This window comes from Simochromis diagramma, unplaced genomic scaffold (assembly GCF_900408965.1).
Source record: "Simochromis diagramma unplaced genomic scaffold, fSimDia1.1 OVJJ01000321.1, whole genome shotgun sequence".
NCBI classification, from domain to species: domain Eukaryota; kingdom Metazoa; phylum Chordata; class Actinopteri; order Cichliformes; family Cichlidae; genus Simochromis; species Simochromis diagramma.
This window is the reverse complement of record NW_024386772.1, coordinates 13,582,582-13,609,366: the sequence shown is the minus strand read 5'-3', so window position 1 is coordinate 13,609,366 and position 26,785 is coordinate 13,582,582. Positions and strand designations below refer to the sequence as shown.

The 26,785-nt window shown below is 38.7% G+C and overlaps 2 protein-coding genes across 6 annotated transcripts; both read right to left on the bottom strand.

The window, feature by feature from the left end:
• Positions 1-2,965: 2,965 nt before the first annotated feature.
• LOC120745475 (nuclear GTPase SLIP-GC-like) lies at positions 2,966-25,954 on the bottom strand. 5 transcript variants are annotated; one of them, XM_040050374.1, is made up of 23 exons: positions 25,828-25,954; positions 21,605-21,669; positions 21,425-21,506; positions 20,066-20,178; positions 19,856-19,900; positions 19,727-19,756; positions 14,252-14,276; positions 13,994-14,074; positions 10,745-10,832; positions 10,048-10,264; positions 9,735-9,956; positions 8,524-8,730; positions 8,258-8,433; positions 7,546-7,639; positions 7,379-7,466; positions 7,108-7,229; positions 6,259-6,429; positions 6,021-6,175; positions 5,776-5,893; positions 5,559-5,667; positions 5,333-5,463; positions 5,000-5,081; positions 2,966-4,901 (listed from the first exon to the last, which is right to left on the bottom strand). In XM_040050374.1, exons 3-23 carry the CDS (start codon positions 21,489-21,491, stop codon positions 4,831-4,833), a joined length of 2,412 nt encoding a protein of 803 aa, XP_039906308.1. In that variant the 5' UTR covers positions 21,492-21,506; positions 21,605-21,669; positions 25,828-25,954; the 3' UTR covers positions 2,966-4,830. The 5 variants fall into 5 exon arrangements, with proteins under 5 accessions (XP_039906308.1, XP_039906316.1, XP_039906331.1 ...); XM_040050382.1 differs by having other exon boundaries at positions 25,724-25,836; XM_040050397.1 differs by lacking the exons at positions 14,252-14,276; positions 19,727-19,756; positions 19,856-19,900; ... (2 more) ...; positions 21,605-21,669; positions 25,828-25,954 and having other exon boundaries at positions 10,745-11,432.
• LOC120745524 (zinc finger BED domain-containing protein 4-like) lies at positions 14,284-19,712 on the bottom strand. Its single transcript, XM_040050483.1, has 3 exons — positions 19,028-19,712; positions 15,565-15,803; positions 14,284-15,313 (listed from the first exon to the last, which is right to left on the bottom strand). The coding sequence occupies exons 1-3, from the start codon at positions 19,307-19,309 to the stop codon at positions 14,779-14,781; spliced, it is 1,056 nt and encodes a 351-aa protein (XP_039906417.1). The 5' UTR covers positions 19,310-19,712; the 3' UTR covers positions 14,284-14,778.
• Positions 25,955-26,785: the final 831 nt, after the last annotated feature.

Here is a 26,785-nt window from a genome sequence, read left to right as displayed (position 1 = left end):
CAGGTCACCCAGATTAAATTACTTGGTGTTACCATAAACCACCACCTTTCATGGTCTCAGCACATCAACTCTGTTATTAAGAAAATGGGACAGGGCATAGCTATAGCTAGGAAATGCTCTTTTTATATCACTTCTTCAATTATGAAAGATGTCATTAATGCACTAGTATTATCTCATCTAGAGTACTGCTCAATCATTTGGTCAGCAGCTAATAAGACAGATCTGAACAGACTTCAGTTAGTCCAAAATAGGGCGGCCAGATTAGTGTTAAGGTGTTCATATCATACAAGTATTGATAAAATGCACGATAAACTTTCTTGGCTTTCTGTACAAGCTAAATTATACTATGGCTTACTTGTATTTTTAAAGAAAGCAATACTGGTAAACACACCACACTTTTTTTATGCTCAGCTGCAGTATCCAGATGAAATACATAATCATGCTACACGATTCTCAACTAACCACAATTTAGTAATTCCTCGAGTTAAAAGTAACTTTTTGAAAAACTCTGTTATATTTAGAGCATCTTTTCAGTGGAATAAGTTGCCTTATGCAATTAGAGAATTGGCTTCTATTCATAATTTTAAAAATCACCTAAAAGCCTTTTTAGGCAGTTTTTAATTTATTTGTAAAAATTGTAGAGGGTAATGTCACTTGTAATGGAAATTGTGTATTTTGTTTGAGTGTTTTGTTTTGGGTTTTTTTTGCTTTTTTACATAATTTTTAATATTCACATGTTTACATTTTCAGAATTGTAAAACCTTATTGTGGATCTAAGAGCCAAATTATGTGGACAATTTGCATCCAATTCATTGTGTAACATTTTATTTGGTGGTATTTGATGGTTTGGGCCCCAGGAAGACTAGCAACCACTGTTGTGGAAGCTAATGGGGTTCCTTATAAATAAACAATAAACATGGTCACAGGGGTATAAAACCAAGCATTTATGAAACAAACAAACAACAAACATTTATGAAACAAAATCACCTTTGTGATGAACTGACTTTGAGACTGCAAGCCTGTCGCTTACATCACTGAAAGAGGTCACATGTACACATGCACACTGCAGTACCAGACTCTGTGGCCACACAGTGGTTTAAGTTTTTTTTAAAGGATAACCCTTTATTTCCCTGAAATAGAAAGTACAAAGGATTTGGGAACATGACGTCTGCCATCACCATTTTCCCAACCGCATTAAAATGTCCTGTTCCACCCACTGCACACACCCAAAGCAAACAACCCCATGCAAACAGAACACACCATATTTACCCAGAAGAAAAATTAAGCTTGACAGATAACTGGTATATTGTGTAATGAAATTGCGCAAAGAGCAGCTCAGTTATCATAGTTTTGAAGGAAAGGTTTAAAAATAATTTGAAATAACAATTGTTGTGTAATCTTTGGAGATATTTTAGACTACAGGTAAACTGGAGTTTATTTTTATTGATGATGTAGTTATCAAGTTTCCCTTATAGATGACAGAAGAACTATTTTTAATAATTGTTAAACCAGTGAACAACCGAAACCCCTTATTTACTCTAAAGTGAGAGGCCATTCCTGTCCGAAAGGTTTACAAGATAAGAGTCAAGAGATGATTAGTTTTTCCCAACTTGCACGTTTCTCCAAATGTTCTTAGCTCCCTCAACTACTCATCCATGCAGTAACACATCATGTTTAACCACAAAAGGACTCCAACTGAAATAAGAAAAGTTTTTGTGTCAAACGAGAGGCTAATCTGATACTATGTAAAACATCAAAAATAAAATATAATAAAGATTAAAAAAAATAATAAAAGATTTACACAAATATCTTTAGTTTTATTGTATTGTAAAACCAGACATTAGAACGAAATGTAAATCTTGCAGTCTGGCTAAGATGTTAGTTAACTTACAATCTGTATAATGTAACCTGTAATTTTTGTGGAGTGTTTTAAACTACAGTGATGTGAAAAAGTATTTGCCCCCTACATGATATGTTTTTTTTTTCTTGTATGTCCATTTTGTGTTTACTTGTATAATTTTTTTCTAATGTTTTAATTTGTTTGCTGATCTGAAACACTGAAGTGTGACAAACACAAAAATGGGAAATTAGGAAGAGAGCAAACACGTTCTAACACCACTGTATGTTGGTCCTGAAATGCAATTGTTTGGTGGTTTTAGGGCAAAAAGATCTAGGTTATAATAAATATGTTTCCATCTTATGACTAAAATAAATATTTGCTTTCACTCAAGATTTATTAAACAGTATACAATATCAACTACACGCATTCTTTTAGAATCAGTACAGATTAGGAAGCAAGAAAACAAAATAATATAAAAACTACATCACATTGTGCTGGGAAATCCAGATGTGTGACTCCAACAGGAAGAAAAATAAACAATGAAACCACCAGTGAGCTTTAATAATTGCTAAATTGTCAAGACAGCTTATAAAAATTATTGCCAAGAAACAGATTTTATTACAGCAGTATAATCATCAAAAGTTATCTGTGGCTTTAAAAGTTATTTAATTTAATATTTAGAGTTGGGGAATGGCTGCAATCACAGCATTGTAAGATGGCGGAAGAGGCCCCCTCCTCGATTCAGAGATGGTCTGAAAAAGCACTTTTGCAAATATGTGATGTCTTGATAAATCAAGCAGTTATTTGAAGTTTACAGAGCAACATTCTCGCATGAAAATATCTTAAAAGTTTCTTTTGTGATCCAGAAAGAGTAATATTTCAAACTCCGCCACTATGCGTTCCTCTGCCACTGCCTCATTTGAGTTTTGGAGGAAATGCATTGTGGGATATTGCATCTCGTCATTTCGAGCTTATTGGAGACCAAAACAGCCAATCAGATTTTTTTGCATCCAAGTTTGAGATTGGCTGGTTTTGTGGCACAAATATAACGGTGTACAGAAAGAGTTGAATGCACACGGGCAGAAATGTTGAGAACGCGAGCAACACATTGCGAGCAAGCGTAAATGCAAAAACTGAGCAGAAGGGGCTGCTATTGTGTGTGTGTTTGGATAATAGCAAACACTGAAATACATTTTTTGCATGCAACAGTGAATTTTGTTCACACAAATTAAGCTTTTCTTTGCTCAAAATAAATCTCTCCTCAAAATGAAACACTTGTGCCTGCAAATTTTTTTTACTACGCTCAGAACAGTGGCACAAAAATAACGCCATAGATAAGAAAATCCGCTGAGGGCAAAAAGGTGTCATGTTCTTAATGAAATGACAACAAGACTGAGTGACTTTCAGTTTCTGATTAAAAGAAAATGAAACTGAACTAAAGATCAAATCCTGCCACTTTTCCATTTACATTTTGTTATCATACACAAATCTACTTAATGCAAAACTTCCCAAAGGTACAGGAAAATTTGCATTAAGCAAATTGTTTCTCGTACACATGATTAACCTGTCTTCCTCTTCAGACATGAAAACAAGCACAAGAATCAAACGAAGCAGGGAAAACAGTCCACACCCAAAACACTAAAAGGCCTGGATCAGTTCTGTTTTGAAATCTCTCGGCCCTTATTTCTGAAGTGAAGTTGTGGTATATCTTGATTTAAAAAAAATTTCTTCATGTAAAAGTAACCTTTTCTGGAAGAATAACACAAAAAGAAGGTTGGCAACAAAAGTTACCCTCTCACAATTTGCACCTTACTAATGTTTTATTGAACAGTATACAATATCAAATACATGCACACCTTTAGATTTAGAGCAGATTGAACTAAATAAAACAAAAAAAAAAGTTGCAAATAGCTGAATGATGCCATTTTCGTCGTAGTTTAACAGTTTCTTCTATTTTGCAACATTTCTCATGTGGTCATTGATATGAACCATCATCGTACAATAAGCAAATATTTGTCCTTAAAAACTTTTAATTCAAGACCATTATTGTGGAGTATGTTTCAGCTCTGTGACCAATGAATAAAAAATATTAAAAGCAACTTGCCAAAACTGTTATAACTGTTCTACTTGGACACTTACTCTAAAACCTTACTGACTTTTGGAAGAGAATTGAAACAACATAGATAAATAAAGAGCAATTGTTGAAAAGGAAGATACATGTGAAACTATCATCTTCTTTCAGCTGCTTCTGTTTAGGGGTCGCCACAGCAGATCTGCCTCATTTTACTCTATTCTTGGGATTCTCTTCAGTCACACCCTCTGCATGTCCTCCACCACATCACTGCATCTTCTCTGTGGTTACATGCTTTTATTTGTTTTAACTAAACTTCTTCTGAGAACATACATTTTTATTTGCTTTTAACTGAAGGACAATTTCACTGCTACCACTGACAGTAACCAACTTGCCTCACTCTTTCACACACTTTTGAAAACAGTCTCTACAAATCTCTGCTTATTACTGACAAAAGTAAAAAAAATTGCAAAAAGCTGCAAGATTAAAAAGAAAATGCATCAACACAACAATATAATGTCTTTGGTAATGATGTTACCAAAGACATGATTTCAGAACTGCATTAAGTGTGTTTAAGTAGAATGAATGTAGGACACATTTTGAAAAGAAACTGTCATTGGTACAATAATAATAATAATAATAATAATAATAATAATAGTAAAAACAAACACTTAAATTTAAAATTGAAAACAAAACATATGCTTGAAAGAATCAAAAACTATGGAAAAGATACACTTAAAAATCATAACATAACATGGAACATGAATGGAAATCACATTTGCTTAAAATATGTATTGAAATTTGTATGTTTAAAAAACAAATACAATATTGAAAATTGAGAATCTCCTTAGTAAAATTGTGGAATCAGTTCCTAGTCAAAATATGACCTTTTGATATTCCCTCAGTTAGTGACATTTCTTCATCTGACGACTGCGCTATTTTTAAGTTTGTCATAATTTTCCTTCACCATTGAAAGCTCTGTTGAAAAATCTAAAACAAGCAAACAAAAAAGGTCAAAAATATTAAAAATAAGATATTCAGGTTTTGGTGAAGTTGAAGTTGTATTTATTGTCTTTAGAAATGTTTACCTGGAAGTGAGCAGTTATCAGTCTTAAGTGAGAGTTCAATTGATTCCATCATCGTTTTCTGCAGCGTCTCTAGGATGTATTGCTAAGATAGTACCAAACTTTTAATCACTTATCAAAGAACCAGTGAGAAATACATTTTAAAAACATAACTTAAGATGCGTTAGAGGTTGCTAGGACTGAGGAAAGTACTCAAGGAAACACACATTTCTTATAATATCCACTCAAACAGAAAAAGGCATTGTGTAAATATTGGACAAAGGAAAATTGATGTGCAATAGTATGGTTTAAATTGTGTTCAAATATAAATATGTTTAAATATAAAATATAACAAACCATCAAGGCATTCAGCTTCTCCAACATGGTATTTTTCGCCTGCTCAAACATGCTCTTATTTGAGTGCACATGTCTCTCAATAGTCTCCCTCATGTTGTTCAGTGTGCCTGGTCCTCTGAATGCTGCGGCCTCTAGAGTAAGACATAAAACGTCTGTCAGACTTTTGATGCAGAATCATGATAAAAAGAAATGTATCTTAGTGGCAACTTATAAATCTCTTTATTACTGATGTAGCTTTCTTCCATAATTTCTTTAATTTTCTGTGTCACACTGTTGTAGACATCTTTCTTCTGCGTCCGGATGATTTTATTGAGTTTTGCCTTGATTTTTTCCTCCTTAGAAAAAAAAAAAAAATAAAAAAAAAAATAAATAAATATATATATATATATATATGAATCATTATTTTTCTGTTTTCACTAATATTGGGAAGTTTAATCTTTTACCTCTGTCTTGAGAAATCTCAGCTGCAGTTCAACATCTTTGTGGTATTTATTCAAAAAATCGGTGTTAAGTGAAAATGTTTCAATTACACCATTAAATGCGCCGCATTTAACTTCATTTCTGAAACATTTAAACAGGATGCTTTTAACAGACAGAAGTAGAATTTTTTTATTTTAAAACTGACTTTTACATATCCATTTCATGTTTTTATTTGTTAAAAGGTGTGGTATATAATGTGTATCCTTACGGGAAGGTCTTTCTGAAATCTTCATCAATGCTGTCCATCAAGTATGAAGCTAACATCATGTTAATGTTTATTTGCTTCCCTTTTTTTTGTTTGTAGATGCCACCACTCTGAACAACACGCTTTAGTGTCCCGTGAAAAGCACTACCCTTCTTTCTCTGAAACAAAGTAGAGAACATTTGAACACATAATCATATAAAATGCAAAGTTCCTTGTGTTGATCAAACTAGCTTATACATACATAATACAAGAAGGTCTTCAGTTTTTGTCCATATGAACAGATGGAGCTTTCAACTCCCTCGCTAAGGCATCTCTCAAAAGTCCTATAGGCCTCTGCCATTGCTTTTGCGACTTGCGTAAGTTGTTGGCTCATTGTTCTCTCAAGTTCTCCACACACATGTTTTTTACTAGCCTAAAATAAATTTTAAAAAAAAAAGAACATGTTACAATTTTTATCAAACTATATCAATTTTTAAAAGAGCTTCACAAACGAGTCAAAAGTAAAAATACAAGCGAAAAAAAGCAAAAGAAAAAACAGCAGCATTTCAGATTAAGGAATAGGTATGGGCAATATTTTGTGTTTTGTTTGGACAGAACTTTGAGATTCAAAATTACTAATTCATCAACTACTCGCTCAACGCAACATCCAATATTGGATTATTCACAACCTGCAACTTATCTTAGAGAAGTGCTATCCTGGCACTTTCTTATTCATGTCTAAGAATGTAAGAACATCTAACACAATAGCAAGAACTGTTCTACTGGCCCTCTCCTCACTTACAACATGCTTTCAGGATTTAATGAAACTGTTTAAAAACATACATCATACCAATATTCTTTGATTAAAAATTCCCTTCTGAGTAAATTTCTTTTATTTTCTCAAGCAGTTGAAAATTGTGTTTTATTCTGCTTTATAAAATGTTGTATTTTTACTTTGCTGTTGCGCTTTCCTAAAAATCTTTAAGATTCACATTTCATGTGCACCTTGTCATTTTCCAGTGAAACTGAACACACTTTACTAAACTTACTTTCAATAAACACAGCTTTAAAAACATATTAATCACAAATCTGAGTATTTATTACCACTTACCACTCCTCTGCAGTTGGCCCCTTGAATCAAAGACAGAATCCCATAAGCTCCAAACACATAGTTGAATGTCTCTGAGTGACAGTCATTGAGATCTTGCAAAAATTGCTGAAGTTTGGGTATTTCTGTTAAAAGGAATTTGAATGCTGAAATTTTACATGACTGTGCATACTTTGATTTAAATCCAATCGTTCACTCTTGCTTCAGTTAAAAAATGCAAAAAAAAAAAAAAATTCTTAGCTATAATATTGTCATTTAAGGAGACTTTACCTACCAGTTTCATCTGCATTTAAGCGTTTCTTTTTTAGAAACTCTTTGGAGCTCACTGTGAAGACCTTGAAATGGTCAACAGTGAAGTGTTTCTGGGGAAAATGGATTTCATTTGAACACAATCTTAACATTAAAAAGAGTTGTTGTGTTAGTTTTCTTCAGCTTGCTCACCTTAATTTTGTGTAGCCTGCTGAATTCTTTCCTCACTTCATCTTTGACTTGCATGTTTCTTTTAACTATAAGGTCCCGGCGTTGAGCTGCTGAACTAGAAGAAAAGATATTTGCACATATAGTTGGACAGTAAGGGGGAGTCTCTAACTAGACCCTTTCTAAGTAAGCAATAAGTGCACCCTTACTGGGTACGTAACAGCTAGGTACTGCTGATAAAATGTACTTGATTAATTAATTAATGAGTGAGCACCACTTTAAAAGCAGACGTTGTTGTTGAGACAATCCTATAAATGGCCATTTTAGAAAATTCACCTCAAGGTCAGACTGAAATTCTCAGTGAAATTCGGGGAAATACAAAAAACAATCAAGAGCTACATGTCAAGCTCTACAGGCTTCAGTTAGCATTCTAAATGTCAAAGTTCACAATGATATGGTTAGAACAAAGACTAAACAAGTATGGCTTGTTTGAAGAGTTATAAGGGGAAAACCTCACTTCTCTGGAAAGAAGGTGGCACCATGAGGATTGCAAACTGGGGCTCATTTTACAGCCACTGGAACTGGTCACTGGTAGCTTGAAGTTATTAAGTTGACCTTGAACTTCTATGGTATACCGAAGTATTCTAGAGCCTGTTGTGGGGCATCTGTCTGACACCTAAAGCTTTTCCAGAATTGGGTGTGCAGCTATACACATTTTGTGTCACAATGTACTTACTGATCATCTGAATCTTCAATGTGATCTGACTTAGTGCAGATAAATAGGATTTGTCGACACTCGCCACCATTTCCAATATAGCTGCTGGCACTTTCCAGGATCTCCCAGGCTTCTTTTTCTGCGATTACTCTATTAATCTCAGTTACAATCCACACAGTAGAACAATTTTCAACAATCTGAAAGAATATTATAATTCAACTGTAAGTAACTTATTATCAAAACTTCATATTTAAAAATAGACAGCAGTGAATATGTGAATAAATTACTTGTTTCCACATTTTATCTCGACTCTTGTTACGGTCACCATTTCCAGGAAGGTCCACAAGTGTGACATGCTGGAGAAAATCATTGTTTGGCACCCTGACAGTCACACATTTCACTAGAGGCCAGTACCACTTCTTTACATCTTTATCATTTCCCTGTTTAGAGTCACTTCTTGTGTATTTGACACATCTTGCAGAGAGTTCTTTAGCCTGCAATAATTTTAAAAAAGTAAGACATCATTACTCTTAGCACTACAAGTGTTTTACAAGTTAAACCATTAGAGCAGCAGAAAATATGACAGAAAAGCACATTTTTTTAAAAAACAGTGCACACAGAAGAAAAATAAATATTTCATTTATTTTTAAGATATTTACTTACTTGCATGTTTTTCCTATTTTTAAAGCAAATGTGAACTCCTTACAAACCCAACCAGCTTTGATGTTAGGAAGACCCCAAACAGCAGCCTTGTAAGAATCTCTGGTTTTAATACCAGATCAGTGCATCACACTGGGAGCACAAATGGGATTGTGGGCCTAATTTATTTCACACATTCACTGTGTTGCAAATTGTAAAATCATAACCCAGAATCAGACTATTAAAGTCTGGGTTCTTGCACCTTGTCCTCTTCTCTAAAGTTAAATTCAACTTAAACAATGCACATTGCAAGTACAGATTTGCATTTGTTCAGAGTAGGACTGTTTTGGTGTAATTTAACCCTTAGATACTGGTCAGATCAAACTTGACCTGTTGTGACATTTAACAGCAGTAAAATCCTGAAATGTGACAACTTTTATTAAAATGACTCAAAAAACACACATACTTCAGCTGTACTTGAATTTTGAACCAACTTTTCAAATAGAAAAAGTTGATAGATCCATCCATTCATTCTCTTCGACTTATTCAATCTAGGGTCACAAGGGGGCACAGACCTATTCCAGTTGCCATATGGCAAATTGGGTTACACCCTGGACAGGGTTGCCTGTCCATCACAGGGCTAAAAAGAAACTATGAACTAATGACAGATAATATAACAAAATAGAACAGATTTTTAGTTAGTGGACAATGGTCTCATACATGTGATGTATATTGGGCACACTAGTTAGGTTGCACAGTTGAGGATTACTGAAACCAAAGCTGTATGTAAATTATACCATCCTGAATACATCACCCTTGCAAGAATGCGTCAGTAAGTAATAGAGCGGTGATGTCTTACTGATTCACATGACAAAATCTTCCTCCTGCCTTGGAGAAATTCTGGAATTTCTCTGAAATATTTTCCATCCATAAGATCTTCAGAGGACTTTCCTTTCCATTCTTCTCCATAGAGCGCTGAAAACTTTTCACTGATGTCATGATAGTCATTATCAACATCCATTTCACAGTCTTCATTATCCCCAAGAAATTGATGAGATGACCACAACTCATCTTTCCACTCCTTAAAAACAAAAATGCTTTTCAGTTTTATTAAAAGGGCCTAAACCCAGAATACTAAGAAATTATATTTCTGCAGCTAAAACTAATTTTACCTCTGGTGTGATGAACTCAATGTCTGCCTCATAGTTAGAGCCTTGCATGTTAGCCTCCACTTTGATCATGACTGAGGTGCATGCACTGACACTTCCAGAAGGCAAAAGGTTCTTCTCTTCAATGATGGCATTTATCAGAGAACTCTTTCCAGCCCCAGTTTTACCAAAGACACCAACCAGCTCCCTCTTGTCTGTCTCCAAATCACTAATTTTTTTCCTGTTAAATGAGATTGTAAATATGGGTTAACTGATCCAACTGACTACACAAATAACTATCACAATGCTTTTCATGTTTCTATAGCTTTTGTTTTTGCTAAGAAAAAAAAAATAGAAATTTAGTAGCTGAAGAGTTACATTTTTACCTCAAATTTATGGATACCATAAACAGCAAATAAAAGTAGCTGTACTATACAGAATAAAAGTCTGGCAGACTTAAATCGAATCCAAGTGAGACTAATTGTGATCCACACTAAAAGCATTGGAAGAATTCATTTTCTGTTAGCAATACAACTTTAAACTAACTAATAAAGTAAGTAATAGTAAAAAGGTCTTGAGTCTTACAAATTAAATAAGGAATGAATGTCCATGTTACTATGATTATTTATGATTCTAGAATCACTTGCTGGCAAACAAACAAACATGGCTTTCTAACATGGCTATACAGACACAACAAAGGATATGGAAACGTAATACTCACTTCAGGAAAGCACTGAGCTTGTCTTTCTCGTGTAGTCTGGCATGGACGAATTTCATTATGTTTTTTACATCAGACAGAACGATTGCTTCTGTAAGCAAAGAAGTAAACAACTATTTAGCAAGAGCTATAAACCTATGGATCCATCCATCTTCTACTGTTAATCCGAGTCCAAATCTGAATTTGACGCAAAAGACTTTTCTCACAGGATCAAATACCCTGGTGAATCCCAAAAAACACATAAAGATTGGTTTGGAAAACTCCCATGCAACCTAGAATATCTTTGGCGGCATACAGTGCTGGTACAGTGTTTTGTGATGATTACGATGGCTGTATTTTCATTCCTGAGTCAAAAGGTTTATTTCATAGCTGGACTGTGCCTAGCACTACACTGGCAAAGACCTTTCGGCGGTAGTCCACCACCTTGGTCTGTCAGTCTAACTGCACTGTCCCACCTCCATGTGACATTGTAGAAGCATATCAACCAAAACAGCCGCACCACATACAGATCTCTGAGAAAAATAAAGGAGAATATCATCCACCCCAGTTGTCTCAGTAACCTTACACAAAGCAATCTCTCTAATTCTCACATTCGATCAGTCTTACTTCATGGACTCATTGAAAACCCCCCACTTTTTGGTTCAGCTACTGTCAGATCTGGAAGAAGTGGTGAAAAGATGAATCTGAAAAGCTAAGAGAGAAAGAGAAAAAAAATCCACTTACAATAAATGCAACAAAATATGTCAAGGTAACTGACACCGACACCAACAAGTAACAAGCACACTCACAGGAGGCTGATGTTGCTAGCATCCACCATAGAGAAGTACAGGAGGGACAGCAGTTCCCAAAAGAGTGAAAAAGGAATGGAGAAAGGTGAAATTACCATGGTAAGAAAATAGATGAAAGGACATAATTTGGGAGAGATTCAAGGATTACGGTAAAATGAATGGCTACTTTGATGATATGCCACCTAATCTCTAAACTGTGGCTTTTAACTGTCACATGCTACATTGCAGTGCAACTAAGATATGCTGACCAAACAACAGCTTTACCAATCTGATTAAACCTGTTTAGACTAACATCTAGACTAATTGTAAAACAACAAGTATCTCATTGTTCCAGCATCCAAGAGAAGTAACTGCTAACACAACTCAGGACTGATGCTGTATAATGCAAATGCTATGGCAACGGTGGGACAGGTCACATCAGGTCAGAGGGGATTTTATGATCACCAGATCTCACAGAGCTCCAAGAACAACTGGTGTATTGAAGGGATTGAGTACGAGAGCAGCTGAGCTTAAAGAAAATATTGTGGCTACGCTGGAAACCTGGATCCTCCATGGTTGATTACCAAGAGTATGAGATGTATCCTCTGACAGTCTATTAGAAGAACTGAATGCAGCATTATGGATAATCTTTACTATGACCATCACTGAAACCAACCAGTTGATCTACACCACAGAAGCAGTGATCTTTGGGATGTTTGGATACAAGATAAAAAAAAAGGCCACAAGAAGCAGTATCCTCAATGAAAAAGGAGACTAGAGGCCAAGATCAAGGCAGCAAGGATGGAAGTTAGCCAATTATAAGAGCTCCAGAAAGGTGTGATGAAGAAAGGGATGCTTAAGAAGTACAGCAAGCTACCCATTCCTGAAGCAAAGACTCATAGCCTTCACTAGCCACCTGAAGAGGTACACCAGAAAGATAGAGGCCAGGAGGACAAGCCAGATGTCCTTCTTCAGTAAACCATACAAGGTGTACGCTAAGTAGCACTGGAAGAATATAAGAACAGCAGCCCCACCAAGCCTGGAGATGGAGCAAAAAGACTGGCTGTAGTGATAGATGTAACTATATCAAGATATGATGTCATTAGGAAGAAGTAAAACGAGAAGCTTGAGAAATTCCAAGGGCTAAGAGAAGAACCTAAAAAAAAACAAAAACCCAAGCAGAACGAATGGGAAGATGCTCTCAATTGATCACGTACTTAGTGACTACCTAAGGGAGCAGATATCCAAGAAAGAAGATGGGCTGAAAAGATAGCACAGAGACACTAATGAGAGCAGCACAGGGACAAGTGCTAAGGATATGATCCGTAGAAACTGGACACAACCACACCAGGCAAGACTCCAGGTGCAGGCTGTGTTGAGACACCCTGAAACAATGCACCACATAACAGCAAATTGCAAGATGCTAGGAGGAACATGGAATGCCAGAACAAAATTGTTGGAAAAGTATACAGGAATATCTTTGCTGAGTATAACAAGGAAGTCCCAAGTTCAAATAGGATATTTCCACCAGGGTGGCTAAGAGTGACTGAGCAAAGATTCTTCCAGATATGCATTAACAAAGACCAACTGGACATAGTAGTGGTGGACAAGCACAAAAAGACTGGCTGTAGTGATAGATGTAACTATATCAAGATATGATGGAATTAGGAAGAAGTAAAACGAGAAGCTTGAGAAATTCCAAGAGCTGAGAGAAGAACTATATAAGATGTGAAGGGTGAAAGCAGAGTGGTCCCCACCATGGTAATCAGAGCACTCAGGGCAATAATGTCCAAACTGGGAGGGTGACTACAACAGATCCCAGAAACACCATGTGAGCTCTATGTGTTAGAGCGCAATCCTGAGAATAGCAAAGATACTGAAAGGATCCTCCGGCCTGAAGCTTTCAACTGTCATTAATCTACATTCATACAAATGACATTTAGGACCCATTAACCAGCCCATAGGCTGGAAGAGGAGAAATATGAGTAAACCCAGCCCTGCCAATCACAGCTCACTAAGCTACCACTTCAGGGAGTGGTTCAGCTCCTGCCAGTCTCAGCAAGAGTAACTCCAGTTCGGGGGCCAGGGTACCTGGACCTGGGGTATAGAGTATGTTTGGGGAGTGTGGGTGTGTGTACAGTGTCCTTTTCTGTTTGTCTCCATATTGGGTGAGTGCAGAGTATGTGTATATGTGTGCATGAGAGTGGGAATGCACGTTTGTCCCGTCGGGTCTTCCCTCTCTGGGAGATGGAAGGGAGGGATACCTGGGAGGGCCTCCCAGGCCCTCCCAGGTATGGGGGCCTGGGAGGGCCTGTGTGAATGTAATGTATCAGGCACACAATATGGTAACTTTAATTATGGTATATGTAGCACTCATGTTGTTGCCTCTTCAAAATTAAATTTTAATAACATACTTTTACACCAATAAACCAATACATTAAAAAATGGCAGATTTGTTTAATGGCCAATGTTTAGAGAGAAATACCCAATGGTTGGGAGCTACGTTGTCGTTTAGCTGGTGGTTGCAATTTGCTGGACTCGTCCGGTAGGTCGAACTTTCTCTTTCCTAATTGGATAGAAAAATATTTAAAGAAAAGGATAAATATACAACTTTGTTATCTGGGATTTGCTCAGGAGTCAAATTTAATATTTAATTTCAATGATATTATTCTGTCCAAGTGACTGTTGTCTTGAAAATACTGCTTAATACTGCTTGTAATAAATAAGATGGCATACATCTTACCTTTACCACTTGTGGATGGCAAAACCTGGGGATCAATGTACATATTAATGCATGAGATTATATATATATATGTGTGTGTGTGTGTATTAGGGATGCACCGATACCACTTTTTTGGAAAACGAGTACGAGTACTTGCATTTCAGTACTTGCCGATACCGATACCGATACCGAGTACTTAATAAAAACATGATTTAAATTTACAGGTAACAGCTTTAGTCCTATAATTTAACAAAAAAAACAAAACAAAAAAAAAACAAGGGACTGGTTTGGAATTAAGAACATTTATTTAAAATGAAAAGCATGTTGTATGCAACATATTACAGAATAAATAATTATGAAAAAAAAATTTAAACAGTGACAGTGCAACTCAAGTATTTTTTTCAATTTATTGTAAACTCTGCTGCTTTGAACAACACAAGGGGCATTAATAAACATCTTTGCTATTTAGTGCACAATATTTGAATAAACTAACAACATCCACCAACATAGAACTGTGGCAGTCAGTGCAGCTGAGGTAGGTATTAACATCAAATCTCAGACGACTCACTTAATGGAGAGAAAAAGTGAGTGGCAGGATTGTTTTTTTTTATAAAGAAAAGTAGCTTTTCTGCATTATCAGCAGTCAGACTGTTTCTGTTTTCATCTATAATGTGTGACACTGAGCTAAAAAGTCTTTCACTTTCCACACTGCTACATGGAGCTGCGAGGTATTTACGGGCTATTTTAGCCAAAGTGGGGAACCTGATTTTGTTGACACCCCAGTACTTCAGAGGACTGTCTTCACGGGGGCTTGGGGCCTCTCTGAGGTATGTGTCGAGCTCAATGGCAGCACCTGCTGCCAGCGGCTGTGCTGCCTGGGGTTGCTCCTTAGCGATTTCGTCAAATACAGTGTCCAGACTGCTGCTAGTGCTGGCCTGGGCCTTGAGGAACAGTTTAGCAGGAGGTTCTTCAGCTTCTGCCCGACTCCCCTCTGCCTCAGCTCTGGACATCATCTGCAGCTTCTGCTTCAGGTGCAGCTTGGCCTCTGGAGCAGTGTTGTTGGAGAAGAAGCGATCTTTATACCTGCACAAAATTCATAAATGTATTAATATGTGGAAAAATAGGACTGATTTTAGTTTCCCCTAAACCACTGTGACAAATGCCAGCCATTTGACTTTCTGGTAGTAATAAGGGAAATGTATTTCATATTATATATATTGCATACATTTGTATTCGTGTATTTTAGTTACAAATATATAATATTTCAGATGTAAAATAATCTTACATTTAGTACTGTAATTTATCATTGAATACCTATAGCACACAGACTTTACCTTGGGTCAAGTATGGTGGGGATGAAGTACAGTGGGTTGTTCTCGACATCACTGAAGCGCTTCTTGACAGCTGCCAGTAAGGTTGCTTTCATTGTCTTGACGCCGTGGTCCTCGTCTGTTTCTCTGTTTAGAAGTCTCACTAGCACAGTCACAGCTGGCATGACATCAGAGGCTAGTGCGTCGTAGCTGCTCACTTTTTTAGTTAGTTCCTCAAAGGGGGCGAGGATGGCAACAGTCGTCTCCTAAGAGCCCATTGGTGAGGGACTATGCGCTTACCTGCTGCTCTCTGGCAGGTAGCTCCATGCCCTCCTGGGTTTTAATTGCGCCTTAGAACACACATGCATCAACACTACAATGAGCGGGTGGAGGGAGGTCCCCATTCTCTGCGACCTGCTGGAGCGGGGGGGCTAGGAGGAGTTGGCCGTCCGACTGCGGTATGGGGTGTGGGGCCTCCCTGCTGCTACGGAGTTGAGGCGGTCTGCCTCTCCCCACCGCAGGGAAAAGGGTAACACCACCTGGGTGCAGTTCCCCCCTCCAGGGGCAAGGGTACCTAGACCCGGTTCGTAGAGTACGCTTGGGGAGTGTGATCATGTGTACAGCGTCTCTTTATGTCTGTCTCCACGTTGGTTGAGTGTGGAGTAAGTGCATATGAGAGCATGAGGGTGGGAATGGATGTTTGTGTCTGTGTGTGCCTGTATGTCTGTGTCTACAGTGGGGCAAAAAAGTATTTAGTCAGCCACCGATTGTGCAAGTTCCCCCACCTAAAATGATGACAGAGGTCAGTAATTTGCACCAGAGGTACACTTCAACTGTGAGAGACAGAATGTGAAAAAAAAATCCATGAATCCACATGGTAGGATTTGTAAAGAATTTATTCGTAAATCAGGGTGGAAAATAAGTATTTGGTCAATAACAAAAATACAACTCAATACTTTGGAACATAACCTTTGTTGGCAATAACAGAGGTCAAACGTTTACTATAGGTCTTTACCAGGTTTGCACACACAGTAGCTGGTATTTTGGCCCATTCCTCCATGCAGATCTTCTCGAGAGCAGTGATGTTTTGGGGCTGTCGCCGAGCAACACGGACTTTCAACTCCCGCCACAGATTTTCTATGGGGTTGAGGTCTGGAGACTGGCTAGGCCACTCCAGGACTTTCAAATGCTTCTTACGGAGCCACTCCTTTGTTGCCCGGGCGGTGTGTTTTGGATCATTGTCATGTTGGAAGACCCAGCCTCGTTTTATCTTCAGAGTTCTCACTGATGGAAGGAGGTTTTGGCTCAAAATCTCACGATACATGGCCCCATTCATTCTGTCCTTAACACGGATCAGTCGTCCTGTCCCCTTGGCAGAAAAAACAGCCCCATAGCATGATGTTTCCACCCCCATGCTTCACAGTAGGTATGGTGTTCTTGGGATGCAACTCAGTATTCTTCTTCCTCCAAACACGACGAGTTGAGTTTATACCAAAAAGTTCTACTTTGGTTTCATCTGACCACATGACATTCTCCCAATCCTCTGCTGTATCATCCATGTGCTCTCTGGCAAACTTCAGACGGGCCTGGACATGCACTGGCTTCAGCAGCGGAACATGTCTGGCACTGCGGGATTTGATTCCCTGCCGTTGTAGTGTGTTACTGATGGTGACCTTTGTTACTTTGGTCCCAGCTCTCTGCAGGTCATTCACCAGGTCCCCCCGTGTGGTTCTGGGATCTTTGCTCACCGTTCTCATGATCATTTTGACCCCACGGGATGAGATCTTGCGTGGAGCCCCAGATCGAGGGAGATTATCAGTGGTCTTGTATGTCTTCCATTTTCTGATGATTGCTCCCACAGTTGATTTTTTCACACCAAGCTGCTTGCCTATTGTAGATTCACTCTTCCCAGTCTGGTGCAGGTCTACAATACTTTTCCTGGTGTCCTTCGAAAGCTCTTTGGTCTTGGCCATGGCGGAGTTTGGAGTCTGACTGTTTGAGGCTGTGGACAGGTGTCTTTTATACAGATGATGAGTTCAAACAGGTGCCATTCATACAGGTAACGAGTGGGGGACAGAAAAGCTTCTTACAGAAGACGTTACAGGTCTGTGAGAGCCAGAGATTTTCCTTGTTTGAGGTGACCAAATACTTATTTTCCACCCTGATTTACGAATAAATTCTTTACAAATCCTACCATGTGAATTCATGGATTTTTTTTTCACATTCTGTCTCTCACAGTTGAAGTGTACCTCTGGTGCAAATTACTGACCTCTGTCATCATTTTAGGTGGGGGAACTTGCACAATCGGTGGCTGACTAAATACTTTTTTGCCCCACTGTATATGTCAGGTTGGGTATCAGACGCCACCTCTCTGGGGACATCTCAGGCCCTCCAAGGTTTGGAGGCCTATCTCCACCCACCACCACTTCCCCTGCCAGTGGCGGACTCCCTCAGGTATCGGTGCGTTGGTGGTTCTTTGTGTCTGGGGGTGGGCGTCTGGGTACACACCGGCTCACTCCTTGGCGGCCGCTTATCGGGGCCTGGAGCCTGGGGCTCGCTTGGGCCACTTCGGAGGTGGGGTGCCCCCGGCCTCTCGGCCTGGGGCTCGGTCACTCAGGCACAGCTGGCTGCCGGCGGAGCTCACGGGCGCGTCACTGCAACTCCCCCTGGCTTCTGCTCCGCGGCTGCTGAGTGAGCCCTCATCTGGGACTCTCCTCAGCTCTTACTGGGACAGTGGCGCGGCTGCCCCTCTGTTGGTCTTCCTTGGTCTGTTGTGTTCTGGGGGCCTCTGGATGTCTGGAGTTTTGATCTCCTCCATACCTGCTTCATACACTGGAGGACGGGGCTGTGGCCCCCCCACACCCTCTAGCAGATCGTTACATGGAGAAACCTTTGGAATGCAAGCATGCTGATCCACACAGGTATGCACACAGGTGTACACACGGGTATTCACAGACGCGGATTACAGCTTTCTTGGCTGCTGCCTCAAAGCACATTGTGCGCTGTCTATCTCGCGTGCTGCACAATATCGTTTATTATTTAGTATCTACTGATATCTACTGCTAGCTAGTTTATTGTGATGGTGCCGTTTTTTTTTTTATTTATTATGTTGCTCTTTGTTGTTTGCTTTCTCTTCTGTTTTTTTTCTCCATACAGGTGACCCAGGTGTTTTGTTTGTTTGTTTGTTTGTTTTTTCTTTCTTCCCCCTCTTCTCACCGTCTCTTCTCCCCTTTGGTTTTCTCTCTCTCCCTCTCTTTCTTTCATTCTTTCTCCCTGTCCTATCCCCCAATCATGTCTGTCCCGTTTGTAGCAACTGAAAATAAAATAAATTCATAATTATAATAAAGGTCAATCAAATGGACCAATATGGCAAGGCCATGATGATCCACTTGGTAAAATAAATCCGCTTGGCATCTATCTTGGCCTTAAGACAACAATTCTGATGGCTATAGATCCAAACGGGACAAAAAAAAAAAAAAAAAAGAGCCCATTGGTGAGCGGTGAGATAGTCAGGGAGTTCATGCTCGAACACATACACCCCCAGCACTCGCTTTTGCTCAATGAGGGAGTGGAGCATGTAATACGTGCTGTTCCAGCGTGTCTGTACGTCCTGCTGCAGTCTCTTTATTGGCTGGTTGAGCTGTCCCTGAATGTCCTCGAGGCAGGAGTAGGCTAAGGCGGAATGTTTCAAATGCCCAACTATTTTCCGTCCCACTGCTATAGCATCAGCTATGCTCCTCTGTGCTAATAAGCATGGGTAAATAAGCATGGGTAAACTCTTTGTACTCGTTGTCGTGTTGGGATTTTAGGTGCTTGATTAAATTACTTGTGTTAAATGCGCTACCTTTTGAGCCTCCTCTGGACAATTTCGCTGAGCACAATTTGCAATCCGCCTTTGTTTTGTTGTCTTCATTCACTTTAAAATAGTTCCACACGGCTGATATGTCTCGCCTCGCCTTCTCCCCGCTCTGAACTGCAGCCGGGGCCTGGGGGCGGGCACTCGGCGCCTGTGATTAACCCCTTACATGCAGCTCAACATAGACAGGTCTCAGACCATGGTATCGGTCCCTGGTATCGGGGGACTTTTAACGAGTACGAGTACTTTAGAAAATGTGGTATCGAGGCCGATACCAGATACCGGTATCGGTGCATCCCTAATGTGTGTGTGTACATATATAATTCTTACCCGATCTAAATCAGGTGCATCTTCTCGCTCCTGTTAATAGTGAATACAAAAAATGAGTGCAAAATAACTGAAATACATAATTGCTATCATTGATCTTAGCCAGTTATAACAAAATTGTATCTAACTTACTTTAGCAGATAAATTGACTGTTTCCTCATTTGCACTTTGTTTTTCCTAGCAACAACAAAAGAGGCCCGGTAAATAGTTTTGTTTTAATCTGTAATTTGCAGATACCAATGTAATTCTAACACAGATTTGCATAAACTGAGATTTATCAGACCAAATCTTACAATGTGCAAAATAATATAAGAAATATTAAATTGCATACAGTAAAATTACCTTTAACTGCTTGAATCTCTTCTTGAACTTTAATCCTGGTCCAACTTTTGGAATCAATTTATCAATGAGTTCATCATTAAGTTCATAAAAGCTTTCCTCTGTAATTTCTTCATCTGTAATTAAATAAATCTTAGTAATGCAGAAGTGCAAATCATTTTAAAATTACTACACATGTCTGTGAAGGTTCTCAGTCATCCAGGTCATGGTAGTCTAAAGAGCTTAGAAAGAAAAGTGTCTGGACTTCTTTAAGTTGCTTGAAGACGTTTCACCGCTCATCTGAGAAGCTTCTTCAGTTCTAGGGCCAAATAGTGGATAGTCCCAGATTTAAGTCCTAGGGGAGTGTCCCCCAAGGGGGTCAAGAGCCCCCTGTTGATCCTCTACATACTCACACGAGCCAAGGTGTGAAAATGTGTGTAGGTAACAATCAGCCAAGGTTTCAGGTGAACTTATTGTGAAACCAAGCCCCACCCATGTGATTTCTTGAGGTCAACAGGCCCAGGATGTGAGTGGGCGTTAAGGCGTTTGGGAAAGGATCTCAAAACTGGATTATAGATTTCACACAGTGGGTGTTGTTTCTGGAGTATTTGGTGTCTGACCCATTGTTATGGGCCATTCGATCCTTATACAACTGTTGCATGAGCTTGGTCCACATAGCATTAAGTACATTACATATCTCGGGTCTTGTTCATGAGTTATGGGAGAAGGGAGCAGGAGATCAAAAGACAGATTGGTGCTGCGGCTGCATTGATGTGGACGTTGTTCTGTTCCATCGTGGTGAAGAGAGAGCTGAGTGTAAAAGCAAAGCTCTCAATTAACCAGTCGATCTACATCCCTACCATCACGTATGGTCATGAGCTGTGAGTGACTGAAAGATCGCAGATACAAGTGGCGGAAATGGGCTTCCTCCAAAGAGTAGAAGTCACCCAGGAGCCACTGCTCTGTGGTTCGGGCATCTGACAAGGATGCCTCCTGGGCACCTCCTGAGTGAGATGTTTCAGGCATGTACAACCAGGACACTATTCACTATTCATTCACTCTCGTATTCACACACTGGTGGAGGCAAGCTACAGTTGTAGCCACAGCTGCCCTGGGACAGACTGACAGTAGGGTAAAATGCCCAAGGACACAACGACCAGGACAGAGAGCCCGGGAATCGAACTGGCGACCTTCCGGTTAAAGATGCACTTCCCAACCCCCTGAGCCAGAAGAAAGACAATATGCTCTACCTGATACAGACCCAAATCTCCAGCTGGAAATAATCCAGTGACCTTTCGCTTGCCAAACTGACGTGTTAAACACTGCATCACATCAATATTGTTTAAAATCTGTGCTCATCAGTGATGCATAGTAAAACCTTACCTTCAAATTTATCCATCCACTTTTGTAGATCCCATTCAGTCAGTTTGTATCTCACAAAATCATCCATGACCACGAAGAAAAACTGAAAGATAAATTGTAATTTCTAATCAAACAACAAAATGGCTAGGAATAGGCAGATATATAAACAATACGTTTAGAGCAAAAGTTCAAATAGTTTACCTGCTATTGAAGATGCGGTAGAAAAGGTTCTTTCAGAGAGGGTGAAGTCAGCCAGAAGGCATAGACTGGGAACAGTCAGGAACAAAAACAAAAAAGGAGAAGTCCAACAATAAGTAGAAGTTTTAAAAACAAAAGTTGATTAAGGTTAAAAAAAACAAAGATAAAGAAAAAAAAGCAAAAAAGCAAGAGAAGGTAAGTAGAACAAAAGGAGGTGAGTGGAACCAGATCTGATCATAAACAGATGCTAGTCAGGGGATGAGTAAGGGTGAGTGCAAAAAGTTGGAATAGGTAGTATTATTGCTGAGGTGATGGAAATGGCTGGATGTTTGGCTCAAGGATTTTAGTGGATATGTAAAAATAAGGAGCTGAATATAGGAACACTGACATTTAGTTTTGTTTAAATGTGACAATTTTTTTTAAAAGCCACTAGGAAAAATGTAAAAAGAAATAACTTTGGAAAACAAATACATTAAGAAAAAACAAACAAACAAACAAACAAACAGTAACTGTTAGGTATGACAAGAAAATGTGCTCTTTGGACACTCATTCTTTACTATTCTGTCAAAATATCAACACAGTTTTGATGAAACAGGAAAAAAAAGAGTTTCCAAAAGGAAGTTTTAAAAAGTTCTGTAAAGAATAAACATAAATGACATGACACAGATTTGTTCCATGTCTTCAGTATTTATGTATTTATGTTATTCATCTATGTTTATGTTATTTACAAGGTCAGAAAGGCTGCAGGAAGCAAGATTGATTGAATAAGTGATGCAACAGCATGGCAAGATTGTTTTCATAATATACACAAACTGAAACTAAAGAACAATGCATTTACAAATTTGCCTAATACAAAACTTTCCAAAAGATACAAGAATATATGCATTTACCAAATATAAAATCAGTTTTGCTGTTTCATAACTGGGTAAAACTTTAACCTTATTAAAACGCCCTTGATTAACTATGATGTGTTTTTGTCCTAAGTAACATTATCAGTGTTTTTAATGACACTGAAGGTAATGTATTCAGCAGCTGCACTGAATCCATGAAATAGTCACAGGTCAATATTAGTAAAGCTGCTACTTAAACCTGAGACTCAAAATGACAATGCTTTGAGTTCCCCATCCCTGTCTTCACTGCCTTGCAGGCAAAAACAATATAATTCATGCATGTTTTTTGTCCCGTTTTTGCAGATTTTGCAGTCATAATCTGAATGCGATTTCCAAGATAACACCAACCTATAAATTCTCTATTTATCTGTTTATTTAGTCATGTCTATAACAGACCTGAGTGTAAAATAAACAATTTATTGACATCCACTTAAAACTTATCAAATTAAAAGAGCAATTGCAAATGCACATGTACTGTCATTTCAGAGCTGTGGCTTATAGGTGAATGGGATGCCAGACGAGGACAAGTCCAGAAAAGCCACCAACTCACACGTGTGGCTCACTTGCACATACAGGGAGTGCAGAATTATTAGGCAAATGAGTATTTTGTCCACATCATCCTCTTCATGCATGTTGTCTTACTCCAAGCTGTATAGGCTCGAAAGCCTACTACCAATTAAGCATATTAGGTGATGTGCATCTCTGTAATGAGAAGAGGTGTGGTCTAATGACATCAACACCCTATATCAGGTGTGCATAATTATTAGGCAACTTCCTTTCCTTTGGCAAAATGGGTCAAAAGAAGGACTTGACAGGCTCAGAAAAGTCAAAAATAGTGAGATATCTTGCAGAGGGATGCAGCAGTCTCAAAATTGCAAAGCTTCTGAAGCGTGATCATCGAACAATCAAGCGTTTCATTCAAAATAGTCAACAGGGTCGCAAGAAGCGTGTGGAAAAACCAAGGTGCAAAATAACTGCCCATGAACTGAGAAAAGTCAAGCGTGCAGCTGCCAAGATGCCACTTGCCACCAGTTTGGCCATATTTCAGAGCTGCAACATCACTGGAGTGCCCAAAAGCACAAGGTGTGCAATACTCAGAGACATGGCCAAGGTAAGAAAGGCTGAAAGACGACCACCACTGAACAAGACACACAAGCTGAAACGTCAAGACTGGGCCAAGAAATATCTCAAGACTGATTTTTCTAAGGTTTTATGGACTGATGAAATGAGAGTGAGTCTTGATGGGCCAGATGGATGGGCCCGTGGCTGGATTGGTAAAGGGCAGAGAGCTCCAGTCCGACTCAGACGCCAGCAAGGTGGAGGTGGAGTACTGGTTTGGGCTGGTATCATCAAAGATGAGCTTGTGGGGCCTTTTCGGGTTGAGGATGGAGTCAAGCTCAACTCCCAGTCCTACTGCCAGTTTCTGGAAGACACCTTCTTCAAGCAGTGGTACAGGAAGAAGTCTGCACCCTTCAAGAAAAACATGATTTTCATGCAGGACAGTGCTCCATCACACGCGTCCAAGTACTCCACAGCATGGCTGGCAAGAAAGGGTATAAAAGAAGAAAAACTAATGACATGGCCTCCTTGTTCACCTGATCTGAACCCCATTGAGAACCTGTGGTCCATCATCAAATGTGAGATTTACAAGGAGGGAAAACAGTACACCTCTCTGAACAGTGTCTGGGAGGCTGTGGTTGCTGCTGCACGCAATGTTGATGGTGAACAGATCAAAACACTGACGGAATCCATGGATGGCAGGCTTTTGAGTGTCCTTGCAAAGAAAGGTGGCTATATTGGTCGCTGATTTGTTTTTGTTTTGTTTTTGGATGTCAGAAATGTATATTTGTGAATGTGGAGATGTTATATTGGTTTCACTGGTAAAAATAAATAATTGAAATGGGTATATATTTGTTTTTTGTTAAGTTGCCTAATAATTATGCACAGTAATAGTCACCTGCACACACAGATATCCCCCTAAAATAGCTAAAACTAAAAACAAACTAAAAACTACTTCCAAAAACATTCAGCTTTGATATTAATGAGTTTTTTGGGTTCATTGAGAACATGGTTGTTGTTCAATAATAAAATTATTCCTCAAAAATACAACTTGCCTAATAATTCTGCACTCCCTGTACAGGTGCAGACACACTACGGTGCAGCTCAAACAACGGGTGCATAAACTGGTACCACCACTAAGGCACCCACTCACTTCCACTTTATTCCTTCAGCCCCTGATTAAAGGAAACAAATTATTAATTTATCTATAAAAATAATAATGTTTTTTGTCCGGTCCCGCAGATTTTGCAGTCATAATCTGTTCATTTCCATTCGTTTTGCTTCTGTTATTACTTTACATGAATAATATGGCCATGTCCAAGCATTGACAGCAGGGATAAGGAAAGAAAAAGGAATGAGGGAGAAAAACGGAGACTATAATGAAAGGATAGAGCACAAACGGAAAAGCAAAATGGATCACCAACTACTGCACCTGTTGGACAGCAAGGCACACATACAATGTTTTTGTGGGGGTTTTTTTTTGTTTTTTTTGTTTTTTGTTGTTGTTGTTTTTGTGTGGCAGTGCGAGTAAAAGGGAATGATGTAACACGAACTCACCAAAATGACGGCGGACCTCAAAAGTTACTTATCAAAAAATGACAATGAATCCACATTTTTGCACAGATTTGGCCTTATAAAGGCATGTGGTCGGAAACTTTTGATCAGCCTGTTGTTTTCAATACATCGCATGCTCAAAAACTGTTTTGTCTCATTCCCATTTCTTTTTGTTGCATGTTGAAGCTCCACTTTAACCTTGTTAAGATCCAACCATGCAAATATATATACATATATTTTTTTTTATAACCATTTTTCTAGTGGTCATAAACTTTTGATCAGGACTGTATATTATCAATTTACAAATGAAACGTTCGTTCAAAAACCAAATGTACATACACAACAAGTACAAACAACAGTACTGGGAAGTTGTTATAAACACAAACTGCTCGAATTGAATAATTCCCGAACGAAAGAAGGGAGAATACAAAGCATAAAGGCAAAGCACCTGCACTTCTCTTAGTGTATGCCAGAGAAACAGTAGCGGCTCCACTGTAATGCTGTCAGCCGCCCACCCAGGGACAGACATGTTGTGAATGCACGGTAAATTTAGCATTTACAGTAAAAGACTATTGTGACAGAAATAATGCTAAGACCGTGAAAAATCAAAGTTACATACCGATCAAACGGCGTCTCCCGATTCTCTGCAACTACGACCTATAACTACACCTGTTTACTGCGATGTAAAATAAACGTAAAATACGGCACAATATTAAAACATATCAGCAATCGATGGAAGGAAAACTTCAGAGGAAACGATCCGCAGGTGATCTCTACAAAAACACGAGTATCACCAAATCAACCAAAATGTAACCAATTCAATCGGAGGGAGCAGCAACAACAACAACTCCTATACCTGTAACAGCTCGAGAAGGCAGGTGACGAAGACCCGGAAGCGAGGAGATGGAAGCTACGATTGAACACAGGACATCTATTTGCCTGATTTCAGTGACATCGTACCAGTATTTTTATTCTCACATAATCCCGCTTTCTTTATTTTTTTTGCTCCATGTTGAACATTAGATAGATAGATAGATAGATAGATAGATAGATAGATAGATAGATAGGATATCCCCTACAGTATCCAATCCAATTATACAGTTATTGCTATTATTGTTACTACAAAAAAGAAGATTCAAAATAATTTTAAAATATCAGTTGTCATTTTACAAGTGGCACTTTTCTGTGAAATTCTATATGAAACATTTGCACTGAATCTTCTCTTACAGTGACACCTGTTAGCTGTTAATGGGTAGTTAAAGCAACATTAATCTGGTGAAAGGGGTAATCTTTGGAGATGTTTTACACAGCAAGTAAGTTATAAATGCATCAGAATTTTGAGTTTATTTTTGTTCATGATTCACTTCAATTAAATTCCAATTTAATTGAATTTATTTAGAGCTAAATCATGACAATAATTGACTTATGTGCTTTATATTGTAAGGTAAAGAAACTACAATAATGCAACAATGCAAACAGGGAAAAACCCCAAAACCATGTGACCCTTATGAGCTCCAGCAGAACCAGACTCAGGGAGGGATGGCCATCTTCCACAACTGGATGTGGTAAGAGGATGAAGATAACACAAAGACATGCTGTGGAAGAAAACCATAGATTGATAGATGTTGAAAGAGTAATGTATAAACAGATTATAGGTTTTAAGGCTAATCTTGATAGTAGA